Here is an 18,345-nt window from a genome sequence, read left to right as displayed (position 1 = left end):
GATTTTTGTTTTTGATTCCGTCTCTCACAGTTGAAGTGTACCTATGATCAAAATTACAGACCTCTACATGCTTTGTAAGTAGGAAAACCTGCAAAATCGGCAGTGTATCAAATACTTGTTCTCCCCACTATATACAAAAGTATGTGGACACTGCTTCAAATTAGTGGATTTGGCTCTTTCCGCCACACCCGTTGCTGACAGGCGTATAAAATCAAGCACAAAGCCATGCGATCTCCATAGACAAACATTGGCAGTAGAATGGCCTTACTGAAGAGCTCAGTGACTTTCAACGTGGCACCGTCATAGGATGCCACCTTTCCAACAAGTCAGTTCGTCAAATTTCTGCCCTGCTAGGTCTGCCCCGGTCAACTGTAAGTACTGTTATTGTGAAGTGGAAACGTCTAGGAGCAAAAACAGCTCAGCTGCGAAGTGGTAGGCCACACAAGCTCACAGAACGGGACCGCCAAGTGCTGAAGCGCGTAGCACGTAAAGATCGTCTGTCCTCGGTTGCAACACTCACTACTGTGTTCCAAACTGCCTCTGGAAGCAACGTCAGCACAAGAACTGTTCGTTGGGAGCTTCATGAAATGGGTTTCCATGGCCGAGCAGCAGCACAGAAGTCTAAGATCATCATGCGCAATGCCAAGCGTCGGCTGGAGTGATGTAAAGCTAGCCGCCATTGGACTCTGGAGCAGTGGAAACACGTTCTCTGGAGTGATGAATCACGCTTCACCATCTGGCACCATCTGACAGATGCCAGGAGAACGCTACCTGCCCCAATGCATAGTGCAAACTGTAAAGTTCAGCGGAGGAGGAATAATGGTCTGGGGATGGTTTTCATGGTTCGCGCTAGGCCCCTTAGTTCCAGTGAAGGGAAATCTTAACGCTACAGCATACAATGGCATTCTAGACGATTCTGTGCTTCCAACTTTGTGGCAACAGTTTGGGGAAGGCCCTTTCCTGTTTCAGCATGACAATTACCCCGTGCACAAACGAGGTCCATACAGAAATGGTTTGTCGAGATCGGTGTGGAAGAACTTGACCTGCCTGCACAGAGCCCTGACCTCAACCCCATCGAACACCTTTGGGATGAATTGGAACGCCGACTGCGAGCCAGGCCTAATCGCCCAACATCAATGCCTGACCTCACTAATGCTCTTGTAGCTGAATGGAAGCAAGTCCCTGCAGTAATGTTCCAACATCTAGTGGAAAGCCTTCCCAGAAGAGTGGAGGCTGTTATAGCAGCAAAGGGGGGACCAACTCCATATTAATGCCCATGATTTTGGAATGAGATGTTCGACGAGCAGGTCATGTAGTGTATATCATAAGATATCTTCTTGTAATTACAATTATTTTGAAGACCAGTGTATCCTTAACAGCAACAACATTTTCAGTAACGGTTACAGTAACATTTTAATTGATATCACTGTGATATGTTTTTATTAAAATTAATCTTGGTTGAATGCACTGACTGTAAGTTGCTAAGGACAAGAGCACCCACTAAATGCCCAAAATGGAAATGTAAAAATGAAAACTCCAAAGAACACTGGGTAATATGCCGCTGAATGGGTAAATCCAGTAATATACTGTAAATTAGATTACAGTAACATTTGTGGTACCGTAAAATTGATTACCGACAAATGGATTACAGTAGCTGTAGTGTAAAATAAATTACAGTAACTTACTGGACAATTGCTGCCAGTAAATTACTGTACATTTTACAGGAAATGTTTTACAGTGCACACACACACACACACACACACACACACACACACACACACACACACACACACACACTAGACAGGTGTCCTGAATCCTCATAACCAGATCCGAGTTCTCCTTTGAAACTGACAGCTATGATGTCACAGTGATGTCAGAGGGGAGAGGTCAACCCTAAAAACTACAGATGTTCAGTCAGGCACATGAAAACACACAGACATGTCTTTCTTCTAAAACAGATAGATCAATAAGTACACACACACACACACACACGCCACAGAATAAAGGGAAAAGGACACTTCTCTCATCTCTGAGTGTGGAGCACTCTCCCCTCCTCCTCTCCTGGCTGATAGTCAAGGGCATGCTGCCAATGAACTTCTACGAGACTGAGGCTGTGTGTGTGTGTGTGTGTGTGTGTGTGAGCACACATGTGTGTGTGTGCGCGTATCTGTGTGTTTTTATGCGTGTGTGTGGCAGTGGGGAGGGGGGGGGCATGTGCGTCAACAGCTCGTCAGGGAGTCCCTTGCCAGGCGGAGAGATAGAGCATGTGTTTCTTATCTCGTCTGTGGAACAGAGGACTAGACTGGAGCACAGCGTCCAACACAATGTGTGTGTGTGTGTGTGTGTGTGTTTATAAGGGTAAGTGTTTGTGTACCCCTTCTTCCTAACTATAAGGAAACCCTTCTGTTGTTTGGTCAATGTGTATCCATGGATACATGGAGCTCCAGTGCCTGCATTTCAAAAAATGCTTTTTGTTCTAATTTCACCTAAACACACCTAAAACACACACACCCTAACTCAAACATGCAAGCTCACAGTTCTCACACATACACACACACACACACACACATACAGTGGGGAGAACAAGTATTTGATACACTGCCGATTTTGCAGGTTTTCCTACTTACAAAGCATGTAGAGGTCTGTCATTTTTATCATAGGTACACTTCAACTGTGAGAGCCGGAATCTAAAACAAAAATCCAGAAAATCACATTGTATGATTTTTAAGTAATTAATTTGCATTTTATTGCATGACATAAGTATTTGATACATCAGAAAAGCAGAACTTAATATTTGGTACAGAAACCTTTGTTTGCAATTACAGAGATCATACATTTCCTGTAGGTCTTGACCAGGTTTGCACACACTGCAGCAGGGATTTTGGCCCACTCCTCCATACAGACCTTCTCCAGATCCTTCAGGTTTTGGGGCTGTCGCTGGGCAATACAGACTTTCAGCTCCCTCCAAAGATGTTCTATTGGGTTCAGGTCTGGAGACTGGCTAGGCCACTCCAGGACCTTGAGATGCTTCTTACGGAGCCACTCCTTAGTTGCCCTGGCTGTGTGTTTCGGGTCGTTGTCATAATGGAAGACCCAGCCACGACCCATCTTCAATGCTCTTACTGAGGGAAGGAGGTTGTTGGCCAAGATCTCGCGATACATGGCCCCATCCATCCTCCCCTCAATACGGTGCAGTCGTCCTGTCCCCTTTGCAGAAAAGCATCCCCAAAGAATGATGTTTCCACCTCCATGCTTCACGGTTGGGATGGTGTTAATAATAAATAATAATAATATGCCATTTAGCAGACGCTTTTATCCAAAGCGACTTACAGTCATGTGTGCATACATTTTTGTGTATGGGTGGTCCCGGGGATTTAACCCACTACCTTGGCGTTACAAGCGCCGTGCTCTACCAGCTGAGCTACAGAGGACCACTGTCCTCTGGTTGTACTCATCCTTCTTCTTCCTCCAAACATGGCGAGTGGAGTTTAGACCAAAAAGCTCTATTTTTGTCTCATCAGACCACATGACCTTCTCCCATTCCTCCTCTGGATCATCCAGATGGTCATTGGCAAACTTCAGACGGGCCTGGACATGCGCTGGCTTGAGCAGGGGGACCTTGCGTGTGCTGCAGGATTTTAATCCATGACGGCATAGTGTGTTACTAATGGTTTTCTTTGAGACTGTGGTCCCAGCTCTCTTCAAGTCATTGACCAGGTCCTGCCGTGTAGTTCTGGGCTGATCCCTCACCTTCCTCATGATCATTGATGCCCCACGAGGTGAGATCTTGCATGGAGTCCCAGACCGAGGGTGATTGACCGTCATCTTGAATTTCTTCAATTTTCTAATAATTGCGTCAACAGTTGTTGCCTTCTCACCAAGCTGCTTGCCTATTGTCTTGTAGCCCATCCCAGCCTTGTGCAGGTCTACAATTTTATCCCTGATGTCCTTACACAGCTCTCTGGTCTTGGCCATTGTGGAGAGGTTGGAGTCTTTTTGATTGAGTGTGGACGGGTGTCTTTTATACAGGTAACGAGTTCAAACAGGTGCAGTTAATATAGGGTAATGAGTGGAGAACAGGAGGGCTTCTTAAAGAAAAACTAACAGGTCTGTAAGAGCCGGAATTCTTACTGGTTGGTAGGTGATCAAATACTTATGTCATGCAATAAAATGCCAATTAATTACTTAAAAATCATACAATGTGATTTTCTGGATTTTTGTTTTAGATTCCGTCTCTCACAGTTGAAGTGTACCTATGATAAAAATTACAGACCTCTACATGCTTTGTAAGTAGGAAAACCTGCAAAATCGGCAGTGTATCAAATACTTGTTCTCCCCACTGTATATATATATATACACACACACACACACACACACACACACACACACACAGTACACAGTGACTTCCATGGAAAGGTAATTTGCACTATTTCCAGGTCATTAGATGTAAAGGGTGAAGGGACTATTTCCAGGTCATTAGATGTAAAGGGTGAAGGGTCTATTTCCAGGTCATTAGATGTAAAGGGTGAAGGGTCTATTTCCAGGTCATTAGATGTAAAGGGTAAGGGTCTATTTCCAGGTCATTAGATGTAAAGGGTGAAGGGTCTATTTCCAGGTCATTAGATGTAAAGGGTGAAGGGTCTATTTCCAGATCATTAGATGTAAAGGGTAAGGGGCTATTTCCAGGTCATTAGATGTAAAGGGTGAAGGGCTATTTCCAGGTCATTAGATGTAAAGGGTGAAGGGTCTATTTCCAGATCATTAGATGTAAAGGGTAAGGGGCTATTTCCAGGTCATTAGATGTAAAGGGTAAGGGTCTATTTCCAGATCATTAGATGTAAAGGGTGAAGGGTATAACTGGCGCCCTATTCCCTATTTAGTGCACTACTTTTGACCAGGGACCAGGACCAGTAGTGCAATACTTTTGACCATGGCCCATAGGGCTCTGGTGAAAATGAGTGTAGTGTATAGGGAACAGGGTACACAGTCGTGTGTTTAGGGAACAGGGTACACAGTCGTGTGTATAGGGAACAGGGTACACAGTCGTGTGTATAGGGAACAGGGTACACAGTCGTAAAGGCCAAGGGCTATAAATGGCAGGTGGAGATGTAGATAAGGCATGTCCGTTGTTCATGGGATGGACGCACACACACACACACACACACAGAGACACACACACACACACACACACAGAGAGACACACACACGCACATGCACACACACACACACTGGTTTGAGTTACTCAGATTAAGTCAATGTTCAGATACCGCCAACTGTTTCGCCTGCTACGTTAGGTTACCGTCATAGAAAGGCCAAGGTCCTGTTCTTTACAACACCAAGGTTAAGTTATAGTAGACTGGACCAGAGTCTGGTCGAGTGGGTAACAATATCGCCTCCGGAACCATGTGCTTCCCCCTGTGGATCCTGGTTTGATGAAGTCCTATGCATTTCAGTCTCCCTGCTCCTATCCTGTCTTAAAAATATGGAAGAACTTCAGAATTCCATTCTCCTTAAAAAAGTTATAGTAGTCTAGTCAAGATAATAATGATAATACCGTCCTCATAATCTGAAGCCAGACACAGTTTAGGGCTGAGTTCTGATCTACCTGTATGTTATAGTCAAAATAACAGAAATAACAGACTGCTAGTTGGACAGGAGTAAACAAGAGCAAAGAGCTCCTCCCCCTCCCCCCTCCTCCTCCCCCTCCCCCCCCCTCCTCCTGCCCTTCCTCCTCCTCCTCCTCCTCCTGCCCCTCCTCCTCCTTCTCCCCCTCCTCCCCCCTCCTCCTCCTCCTGCCCCTCCTCCTCCCCCCTCCTCCTGCCCCTCCTCCTCCTCCTCCTGCCCCTCCTCCTTCTCCCCCATCCTCCTGCCCCTCCTCCTTCTCCCCCTCCTCCCCCCCCCCCCTCCTCCTCCTCGCTCCATTCAGTAGAGACAGAAAATGTACAGCATGATAACACAGCCTTCTTCACTGAGTTAAGTCACTTCCTCCTCCACAGTCATTTGGGTTTGAGAATGCCTGTCAGATGCTATTAGTGCTGACCTGGAGTGACCTCTGGGACCCCAGGGCACACACACACACACACACACACACACACACACACACATTTTAAATACTTTATTTGAATCCACCACTCAAATTTACAAAAAAAGGATCCAAACATTTCAAAGGTCCCTATATGCATGGCACTCAATGGTACAGAAAGCACCTCCTTCTCCAAACAGCTAGGCTGCCCACGACAGCTGAAACAGAGCAGTACCTAGCCAACTGCTTTGCCCTAGTTTTTGTCAGGCCCGCAATCTGGAGGCCACGCACTGCAAGCCTGTGTATGTGGCCGAGACTGCCAAATATCAGCGCCACCAGCTTGCACCTCCGCCCGAGGCTGTCCAAGCGTGCCACGAGGGGCTGGTACTTAAGCAGCTTCTCGGTAAAGGCCTGCTCCATGTAGCCGTCAAATGAGCAGCCCACTTCCAAAATGAGCCCCTCCCCCTGGCCTCCCCCCACAACAACAATATCTGGCGTTTTTGGCACACAGGAGAACACATCATCATCAACATCAAACCAGCTTCCCCTTACACAATAATGTCTCTGCATGTGTGCTGTTGGTGAGACCACTTGTCTCTCCTCGCTGGCTATCAGGTCAACAAGACGGTAATGTATAGCAATGTACAAATCCTTGTATGAACAGCAGCCATTCACAACATGGGCAATGGACTCCATTACATTTGACTCATGTAGAATACAAAATGGGTCATGGTTTGCAGGGTACCAGAGTGCTAGATTATATTTTATTGGTAGATCTTTCAGCCTGGGTTTAACAGTAAAGGTGAGAATGTCCTGGCCAACGGCAGCATTCTGGTACATGGAACGGGAGACAGAGTGGACAGCACAGTCCAGAGCAGCGAGTTTCCCGTGCAGCCACAGGCCAGTCCAGTGTTGCAGTAGCTGCATCCGTCTGATAACCAAGGAGTGTTGTCCTGGATGTAGGATGGGATGTTCCACCATGGGTGACAGAAACCTCCGCAAACACACACACACACACCCGTACACGCACACACACACACACACCCGTACACGCACACACACACACACACCCGTACATGCACACACACACACACCCATACACGCACACACACACACACCCGTACACGCACACACACAAAGACATGGGCACAGATTTCAAGTTTACTCAGAATATGTGAATCCTATCAAAGTAAAGAAGGGATCAGTTAGTCCTGAGAAGACACTAGGGCCACTGTATCATTTAAAAGGAGTGACATTTTGATGGGATGGGAATGTGATTGCAACACTAAAACAACTATTTCATTTGTAATAACTAACCTTGGCTACAAAATCCAAACAGATCTGGGACCAGTACGGATGTGAGTCTATGACTGGGAGAGGACAGCATACACACAGACAGACACACAGACACACACACACAGACAGACACACACAGACAGACACACACACGCCGATGAGGGCCAGAAAACAAAGACGAACATCTCATTCCAAAATCATGGGCATTAATATGGAGTTGGTCCCCCCTTTGCTGCTATAACAGCCTCCACTCTTCTGGGAAGGCTTTCCACTAAATGTTGGAACGTTGCTGCGGGGACTTGCTTCTATTCAGCCACAAGAGCATTAGTGAGGTCGGGCACTAATGTTGGGCGATTAGGCCTGGCTCGCAGTCGGCGTTCCAATTCATCCCAAAGGTTTTCGATGGGATTGAGGTCAGGGCTCTGTGCAGGCCAGTCAAGTTCTTCCACACCGATCTCGACAAACCATTTCTGTATGGACCTCGCTTTGTCCACGGGGGCATTGTCATGCTGAAACGGGAAAGGGCCTTCCCCAAACTGATGCCACAAAGTTGGAAGCACAGAACGTCTAGAATGCCATTGTATGCTGTAGCGTTAAGATTTTCCTTCACTGGAACTAAGGGGCCTAGCCCGAACCATGAAAAATAGCCCCAGACCATAATTCCTCATCCACCAAACTTTACAGTTGGCACTATGCAGACGATTTTTACATTTTTACGCTCAACGCGCTTCACCACTCAGCGGTCCCGTTCTGTGAGTTTGTGTGGCCTACCACTTCTCGGCTGAGCCGTTGTGGTTTCTAGACGTTTCCACGTCACAATAACAGTACTTACAGCTCTAGCAGGGCAGAATTTGACGAACTGACTTGTCGGAAAGGTGGCATCCTATGACGGTGCCACGTTGAAAGTCACTGAGCTCTTCAGTAAGGCCATTCTATTGCCAATGTTTGTCTATGGAGATTGCATGGCTGTGTGCTCGATTTTATACACCTGTCAGCAACAGGTGTGGCTGAAATAGCCAAATCCACTAATTTGAAGGGGAGTCCACATACTTTTGTATATATAGTGTATACACTTCATTTCGAGTTTAAAAAAGCTACATTGTCTAAGAAAATTACACAGGAACCAGACGATGCATGGAAAGTATGTTTTTTCCCCTGTGAGAGAGAGACTAAAGTGCATGTAACATTTTGTGAACGTCAGTTCCCCTCAGACACAATTAATCTATCCCTGAGCGCTCTCCCTTGGCCCAGGAAGTGCTGTCAGGATTATCCTAAATTAAGACCTGATTAATTGATTGTCAGAGTGAGACGTCACTAATTTTGAAAAGACCAGCATTTCTAAATGTTTTGGTGCCTTTCAGTGATATTTCACTCAAAAACTCAACTATACTGACATGATGCCACTGAAAAGACTACTAGATTATGTCGACTTTAATACTGACACCAAAATGCTGTGCTTTCCAATCATATATCTTTAATCTGTTTCATGTCCCCATTTTAAAATATTCCTGAGTTAAATCTTTTTCTCAAATGTAGACGGATAAGTTGACGTGTATTGTGTAGTTAAATACTGTATAACCCCAATGTAATTACACAGTGGTCCAGTATAGCTGTGTATTGTGTGTAACCTCAGCTTAATCATTACATTCACATCAGTTAAATGTACAAGTGTTGTAACTTGTGTTGTAACTGTGTTGTAACTGTGTTGTAACTGTGTAATAAACCTGTTAAGATCAGAAGATAAGAAAACTTGATTGTCCATTAAGTTGACAAAGAATGGAAAATGTGTCTTTGGCGCTCTGGCTTACAGTAAAATAATCAAAACAGACATAAAATATACACATTGAACATTTACATGTCAGTTCATCGGTCTTATTTAGGTTTGTCACTGCTGAGGGGATAAAGGATGTATTTTTCTTGTGAGTGGCACCTTGGTCTCCAACCTTACTATAGTATGGTCAATGGCAATTCCATTTTACTAAGTGATATTCAAGTGACATGCAAAGTCTGATGGTACAGTGTAAAAAAAAAACAGCCTACTTTTTGTTCATTGCGGTTATTCCAAATCACAAATAAAACCATATCTATAATATTTACATTTAAATTTTAAATTTTAGTCATTTAGCAGACGCTCTTATCCAGAGCGACTTACAGTTAGTGAATACATATTTTTTTTATACTGGCCCCCCGTGGGAATCGAACCCACAACCCTGGCGTTGCAAACGCCATGCTCTATCAACTGAGCTACATCCCTGCCGGCCATTCCCTCCCCTACCCTGGACGACGCTGGGCCAATTGTGCGCCGCCCATGAGTCTCCCGGTCGCGGCCGGCTGCGACAGAGCCTGGATATGGATATATGACTGTAATATATATAATATGATATGGATATATGACTGTAAACATTCTAAAACCCAATACTAATCTATAGATTTGACAGCTGTGTTCAGTGAAATGGCAAAGGGTCTCTGGCTGAAAATGATCAAATAATTTGTGCTCAGCTCATTATGAAGTTATAGGTCCATATGAACCAGCCAGACTAACATTGATTCGCATAGCCTACCAAACGTGTACTGCACAGTATTCACTAATGAAACGATTTAATGCATGTAGTGTAATAGTGTAGAACGTAAATGTCTGAAACTATATTAAGCAATAAGGCACAAGAGGCAGTGCTGTATCATGAATGCAGTCACATTTAAAGTGGAACTGACAGCGTTTTAGCAGCGTGAAATTTTATTAAAATCTGTACAAATACACCCCCAGGAAGAACATGACACCTTTATTTTTAATTTTTTTAATTTTTTACATTTTCTGTCAATATGGTCATTTTCACGTTTTCATAAATTCCTAGAATATTTGGGAATTACATAAAGTAAGGCATTTTGGAAAATTCTAGATATAGAGTGGGAAAGCAGCCGTGTGTTTGGACAATTAATAGACACTGCAGTAAATAAAACCTAATAAAAACATCTGTCCTGTCCAGGACCGGAGTCTACGCAGACCGGTGCGCCACAGCCAATCAGAGCTACAGTACAGTAGACCTATATGCAAATAAGCCATTTGCCAAACTGGCCTACCATCATACACTTTGAACTGGACTGTGTGTTTACAAGCAGTAGCAACAGCACGACTTTAGATCATTAGACCGCATTCGCCAACAGCCACAAAATACACCTGAATGGATTTCTGCAAATACGTAAATACCACGGGAGTCCTTTTACATTTGGGAACATCACAATCCTATTGATCAAAAAACCTTGAAAAGGTAGGCTCTCTCTCCCTCAGTTGCCTTCGCACATCAACAACAACAAGATCAACAACTAATGAAAGCCAGAGCGAGATGAGCTCAAATCTAACGAGGGAACATTAGATAAACCCTCTCAAACTTTTTCAGCTTAGTTCGTCGTCAAAATTGCACTGATATAAACTAAGGGGAATAGTAGCCTCCTCACCCTTCTGCAGCCGGTCCAAAACCACGGTTTGAAAACTGAATTGGAACTTGCCTGACGGCCCTCCCGTTTGATCGATGCCAAATACATTTGATTGACAACTAAGAGATATGCTAACTGTGGATAACAGTCTTTCAAGTTCAGCATAGCCAGCTAGCTAGAAAAGCGATTCACATTCCTTGCTAGATAACTAAATTACACCTGCAGCATATATAGCTGTAGCCAACAAAAATGATATGAGGGGAAAAAGTCGATCACTCACCCACTCCTCCAATGACATGACATCCTCCCAGACAGCTAGCTAAGGTTTCGTGTTTTTAGCTTTCTAAATAAATAGCTAGTTACATCAATAGTTACGCTAGCCCAGGGGTGCCAAACTCAATCAGCGCACGGGCCATATTGAAGAAAAAAGCACAAATTTGTGAGCCAGACATAGCCTATTTTTTTGGTTTAGTTTTTTTTACGTGCAACTGTGACCCAAACTGGCCATTGTTTTATTAGAAAAAATATGACTGACTTGTGATCACTGCCCTTGCTAGTTTGATTGTATTGACATTCCCCAGCCTTAGTTACAGTCGCCCATTTTTGTTTATAATATTAAGTCATTGAAAATGAAATGATGCATCTCGAATGGGTGACGGCAGCAAATAATGTACCAGGCCAGCTGTGATTTACAACCTGATAGCAATACTTTTTGGACTACCAAGAAATGTATTTGTGATTTATATTGGCTTCTCAACAGCTTCTCCAGCTTCTACCCCCAAGCCATAAGACTCCTGAACAGCTAATTATGGCTACCCAGACTATTTGCACTGCCCCCCCACCCCCACCCCATCTTTTTACGCTGTTGCTACTCTGTTAATTATTTATGCATAGTCACTTTAACTCTACCCACATGTACATACAGTGGGGGGGAAAAGTATTTAGTCAGCCACCAATTGTGCAAGTTCTCCCACTTAAAAAGATGAGAGAGGCCTGTAATTTTCATCATAGGTACACGTCAACTATGACAGACAAATTGAGATTTTTTTCCTCCAGAAAATCACATTGTAGGATTTTTTATGAATTTATTTGCAAATTATGGTGGAAAATAAGTATTTGGTCACCTACAAACAAGCAAGATTTCTGGCTCTCACAGACCTGTAACTTCTTCTTTAAGAGGCTCCTCTGTCCTCCACTCGTTACCTGTATTAATGGCACCTGTTTGAACTTGTTATCAGTATAAAATACACCTGTCCACAACCTCAAACAGTCACACTCCAAACTCCACTATGGCCAAGACCAAAGAGCTGTCAAAGGACACCAGAAACAAAATTGTAGACCTGCACCAGGCTGGGAAGACTGAATCTGTAATAGGTAAGCAGCTTGGTTTGAAGAAATCAACTGTCGGAGCAATTATTAGGAAATGGAAGACATACAAGACCACTGATAATCTCCCTCGATCTGGTGCTCCACGCAAGATCTCACCCCGTGGGGTCAAAATGATCACAAGAACGGTGAGCAAAAATCCCAGAACCACACGGGGGGACCTAGTGAATGACCTGCAGAGAGCTGGGACCAAAGTAACAAAGCCTACCATCAGTAACACACTACGCCGCCAGGGACTCAAATCCTGCAGTGCCAGACGTGTCCCCCTGCTTAAGCCAGTACATGTCCAGGCCCATCTGAAGTTTGCTAGAGTGCATTTGGATGATCCAGAAGAGGATTGGGAGAATGTCATATGGTCAGATGAAACCAAAATATAACTTTTTGGTAAAAACTCAACTCGTCGTGTTTGGAGGACAAAGAATGCTGAGTTGCATCGAAATAACACCATACCTACTGTGAAGTATGGGGCTGTTTTTCTGCAAAGGGACCAGGACGACTGATCCGTGTAAAGGAAAGAATGAATGGGGCCATGTATCGTGAGATTTTGAGTGAAAACCTCCTTCCATCAGCAAGGGCATTGAAGATGAAACGTGGCTGGGTCTTTCAGCATGACAATGATCCCAAACACACCGCCCGGGCAACGAAGGAGTGGCTTCGTAAGAAGCATTTCAAGGTCCTGGAGTGGCCTAGCCAGTCTCCAGATCTCAACCCCATAGAAAATCTTTGGAGGGAGTTGAAAGACCGTGTTGCTCAGCGACAGCCCCAAAACATCACTGCTCTAGAGGAGATCTGCATGGAGGAATGGGCCAAAATACCAGCAACAGTGTGTGAAAACCTTGTGAAGACTTACAGAAAACGTTTGACCTGTGTCATTGCCAACAAAGGGTATATAACAAAGTATTGAGAAACTTTTGTTATTGACCAAATACTTATTTTCCACCATAATTTGCAAATAAATTCATTAAAAATCCTACAATGTGATTTTCTGGATTTTCTTTTCTCATTTTGTCTGTCATAGTTGACGTGTACCTATGATGAAAATTACAGGCCTCTCTCATCTTTTTAAGTGGGAGAACTTGCACAATTGGTGGCTGACTAAATACTTTTTTCCCCCACTGTATTACCTCAACTACCTCAACTAGCCGGTGCCCCCGCACATTGACTCTGCACCGGTACCCCCCTGTATATATAGCCTCCCTACTGTTATTTTATTTTACTTCTGCTCTTTTTTTCGCAACACTTTTTTGTTGTCGTTGTTTTATTTTACTTTTTTATTAAAAAATAAATGCATTGTTGGTTAAGGGCTGTAAGTAAGCATTTCACGGTAATGTCTACACCTGTTGTATTCGGCGCATGTGGTAAATAGAATTTGATTTGATTTGATCTGTTCTGGCAACAATGCTTTACTGTACGTCATGGAATTCTGAGTCAAATAGAACCTATTTTTAAAACCTCTCATGAAGTTGGTTTTGAAGCATAAACTGGGAATGTGATATTTTTTGACTGATATAATGATTGTATGTTTCTTTCATATCTGCAAAGTAGTTAAAAAGCCAATTTAAATGGCTTTTTTCAGCCAGACGCAATAGCAGAGGAGTTAATTTTGTCTAGTTGCTATGCAAAAGGACTGGTCATTGGTTCTAAACAAAATGGTTGCTAAGCAGGCTGGAAAACGTTCTTGTCACTTGCTAGCTAGCTAGCTAACTTCAGCTAACTCAGTCACTTCAAACATTGAACCTGGAATGACAGTACACTAGCTGCATTTTCGTTTGTTTGATTTTTTTTTCTTCTTTTGGCATTTACTTGGATATGTCCATGATAATGATGTTGATCAGTTGATGCGTGATTTTGCTTGGCTCAGAAAAAGTTGTCTCTTCTCGTCTGGGCACAGTTCACTCCCTATGTATCGTACTGAGATCAAATTCTAAAGTGAAACACTGTTTCCGAGGTTGGACATGCAGACAGCCAGGCTTATATTAACCCCCGCTGCCCCAAACTAGGCTGGACGCAAAGTGAAATAATGTGCGAGTTGAGATAAATACAAGAGAAAATGATTCGGACAGCAACATGAACATGATCTTCTCATTGAGGCACGGTGATCATTTTTCAGATGGAAATGTTAGCAGGCATAGTGTGCATGTAACGGCCAATACAGCAGGCTTTGGTCCAAACATCCAGTTTTACAACAATCAAGTGTAACCGTAGGCCTAGGTGTGATGTGAGTCAGAGAAACACGCTCGTAAATAGGTGGCAGCCCGTGTAGGGCTAGTCAAGGGACATCTTTGATAGGTCTACTATACAGACAGGCGGATATAACTTATTTCGCTTTTACGTTTAACTTTGCATGTTAAGTTCAACATAACAATCGGAGCCTGTCTACGAGTCATAGCGGCGCAGTCTGGCAAGGAATGTACGCGCAATGCAGAGACAGAGTCTGGACTTTGCGTTCTGGAGAAACGGGTCAACGGTGGTGCTGCCTCTTTCGCACCACCAGCTCCGTACATCAATTTTACCACAACAGCGGACCAGGGATTTCATTCCGCTACTCGCTTTGTAAAGTGAAGGTCAGTGCTTACTCCTCATCGTCACTAGGGTACATTATGGGGTATTCTACTGTCCCCACCCATGTTTCGGATGTTATCACTGATCAGCTATCAATCTGTTGCCATTTTGAAAGTTGGATAGGCTATTTCCAAGTTGTTATAATTGCAACTGATCATAATAAGAAATGTGTATTAATTGGCTAATTCTTGTTTGGTTTGTTTTATCTCTATTTTGCTTCTCGTAGTGTATCTGTAAAAGAGACATAGGTCTCTCAGCATGACTCCCTGTCAAAATAAAGGTTAAATAAATAAAATACATAAATATTAATAATCTAGCATTAATGTGTAGCCTAATTGTGATCACGGCGAAGTCCAAAACTAGAGCCACGAAATCCCGCGTTCAAATCGTGGATAATACAACATGTGTAAAAATACCAACACATTTACTTGGCTCCATTCAGAATTGGATGGACATGCGCCCATTGATAAAGATGACATTCAACAGTTTGACTGTTGCAAAGAAAAAGTACTTACTTGAGCCCAGAAAACAGTCCGTTATCCTTCGAAAACAGCTTGTCGAAGACGGACCATCTTCCATGTCTGCCTGTGAGCGAGCAGAGTGCGAGGAGGGACAAGCGACGGAGAGAAACCAGGGTGGCGTGCCTCTCTTCTAAAACTGCCGCTGTTCGCTCCTGGAACTGGCGAGGTTGGTCCAGAATGGCTGGAGATTCTAGGTCCTAGGTCCTATAATAGCCCGAGCCCAACCGAGCTGGTTGGGGGGGGGGGCGGGGGTGCAGTGGTCGTGAGCAGTGCGTGATCCGTGATGAGCACGGTAGCCTAAGGTAACACCGTAGAGGCGAGAGCAGCGGCGGGTACAGGGTCTGCTCACTCCCCTTGCCTTTTACGAGGTGTAGCTCAACGTCGGTTGGACCGCCTCCTCTCCTCGCCGTGGCTGCAGTTAAACAGTGAATGTGCAAGAGGCAGACAAAGACAGGAAGGCGACGGAACGGAGGGAGGCGCGGATTGGTAGGAGTGAGAAATGGGAGTGTACTCTGCCCTACAAATGCACAATGCAGTATACAGTAGCCTCGTAGAGGGAATAAACTGAGAAGTGTCGACTTTTGGCGGCGCTGGAGATGAATGCTGACAACTCCTGTCTCCCGCCCTTATGGAAAAACCACATGATTTCACATGTGACATTTCCACGTTTTGCATATGTGAAATCAGGTTGCGAGTTCAAATCACAGGTGTGATAACCCAATTTGAGGTCAATTCCATTTAACTTCCAGTCAATTCAGAAAGTAAACCCAATTCACATTTCAGTCTTTATGACATACACACTATGCTTTAAACATACAGTGTATTCAACTTATATATTTGGCACGCTTTGACCTACATTGTATATGTTCACACCATTATTATTATTATTATTAAACGTCATTCATTACCTGGGATTTGAACTCACAACCTGTTGGTAACATTAAAGCTGCAATATGTAACTTTTTGGGCGACCCGACCAAATTCACATTGACAGATCTATAACAAAAATGTATTTCTCATTGAAAGCAAGTATAAGAAGCAGTAGATCTGGGGGGTTTTTTTACCCCCTTTTTCGTGATATCCAATTGGTAGTTACAGTCTTGTCCCATCGCTGCAACTCCCATACGGACTCGGGAGAGGCGAAGGTGGAGAGCCATGCGTCCTCCAAAACACGACCCTGCCAAGCCGCTTCTTGACACACTGCTCACTTAACACAGGAAGCCAGCCGCATCAATGTGTCGGAGGAAACACTGTACAACTGGCGATCGAAGTCAGTGATGCATGCACCCAGCCCACCACAATGAGTCGCTAGAGCACAATGGGACAAGGACATCCCGGCCAGCCAAACCCTCCCCTAACCCAAATGACGCTGGGCCAATTGTGCGACTCATGGGTCTCCAGGTTGCGGCCAGCTGCGACACAGCCCGGGATCGAACCCGGGTCTGTAGTGACACCTACAAGCACTGCGATGCAGTGCCTTAGACCGCTGCGCCACTCGGGAGGCCATTTCGGTTTTGTACACCAGCTTCAAACAGCTGAAAATACTATATTTTTGGTTATGGAAAATATATTCCACAGCGGTTTAGATAGTACAATGATTCTCTACACTATACTTGCTTGTTTTGTCACATAAACTGAAACTAGGCAAACTATTTGAATTTTTTGCAACCAGGAAATGGCGGAACGATTTCTGCATAGTGCATCTTTAAAACACAATAATATGCCCCACCAACATTAGACAACTATACAGAAAACCCTCAAATTACTGAAATAAATCAATGATGAGAGAATAGTCAGAATAACTGCTTATAGCAATGCAGATGGCACTCTTTTGCTAAGTGCAGATATGAATTATGGGTAATGAATGTTTAGGGGTACACTAAAGACTTTGTGGTGCAGCAGAAAGATCAAATCCCCGGTGGGGTCATATTTTTAGCTGAACAGCGATAACACATTTTGGTATTTTATTAGGATCCCTATTAGCTGTTGCAAAAGCAGCAGCTACTCTTCCTGGGGTCCACACAAAACATGAAACATGACATAATACAGAACATTAATAGACAAGAACAGCTCAAGGACAGAACTACATACCATTTTTTTTTTTTTTTACAAAAGGCACATGTACTTATCAATACATACACACAAACTATTTAGGTCAAATAGGGGAGAGGCGTTGGGCCGTGAGGTGTTGCTTTATCTGTTTTTTTTAAACCAGGTTTGCTGTTCACTTGTGCAATATGAGATGGAACGGAATTGCACATTTGAAAACATTTCACTAAATCATATGGTTCAAAATGTGATAACATGAAATTACACTGTTAGCCATTGCTATTAATTTAGTAGTACATTTTACAGTCATTTTACGGTACATTTCTACAGTAATAGGATACTGTATTAGTGTTTTGCTATACGTTTACTGTCAATTGCAATGCACTTGGGTACTTTTTGACACCTCATGCAAATGAACTTGGCATGCTTCATTTGCATATAAACTTATAGTATACTTTAGATGTTCTTATGGCATGAACAGTTTTTTTCCCATGTAATTTTATAGTAAGTTACTGGCTACTGGGTTGTGGTGAAAATAGTGGAAACAACTTGTAGTGTATTTCTACAGCTAAAATGTATTTTGTAAGTACTTATACAACAACAACAACTGTATTCAGGAAGTACACAGAAATGTCCATTATAATTCAATTACTTTCAATACTGGAAAAATGTGAATTGGGTTACCTTTCTGGAAGTTAAATGGAATTGACCTCAACATTGGGGGACAACCACACCTGAGATTTGAACTCACAACTTCTTAGATGACAGCAACCTGATTTTCCTGCTTCGTCACCAGGTCTGGCCACAACAGTGATTGGCCACAAAGTTATTGGCAAGAATACATTTCTGTACTTTCCTAAAAGTTGCCCGGAATCAAGTCAATAATTGTGCGATTTATCTGTCACCAACTAAACAGTAGCAGTGCTCAGGGACACTAGACATTAAGGCCTAGATTCAATCAGATCAAGCGTAAACACGTGATAGCCGCATAGCTGGTGTTTTGGCGGTGTCAGAGGTGTAACTGTGTTAGAGCTGTCAAAATCGGTAAGCGGCTGCTCGTGTAGTCATTGTCACGAT

At 43.6% G+C, this 18,345-nt stretch overlaps 1 protein-coding gene across 1 annotated transcript in view; it reads right to left on the bottom strand.

The window, feature by feature from the left end:
• Positions 1-15,455, bottom strand: part of LOC311134359 (cAMP and cAMP-inhibited cGMP 3',5'-cyclic phosphodiesterase 10A-like) — a gene marked incomplete at its 3' end in the record, with an annotated part of 68,524 nt that extends 53,069 nt beyond the window's left edge. Inside the window, exon 1 of the mRNA XM_084168009.1 lies at positions 15,214-15,455. Coding sequence (XP_084024135.1) covers positions 15,214-15,277 — 64 coding nt within the window. The 5' untranslated portion in view covers positions 15,278-15,455. The remainder of the gene's footprint in view (positions 1-15,213) is intronic.
• Between the last annotated feature and the right edge of the window lie 2,890 nt (positions 15,456-18,345).

Source organism: Coregonus lavaretus (assembly GCF_964263955.1).
Source record: "Coregonus lavaretus genome assembly, chromosome: 1".
Taxonomy (NCBI): domain Eukaryota; kingdom Metazoa; phylum Chordata; class Actinopteri; order Salmoniformes; family Salmonidae; genus Coregonus; species Coregonus lavaretus.
This window is presented reverse-complemented; position numbering and strand designations above follow the sequence as displayed.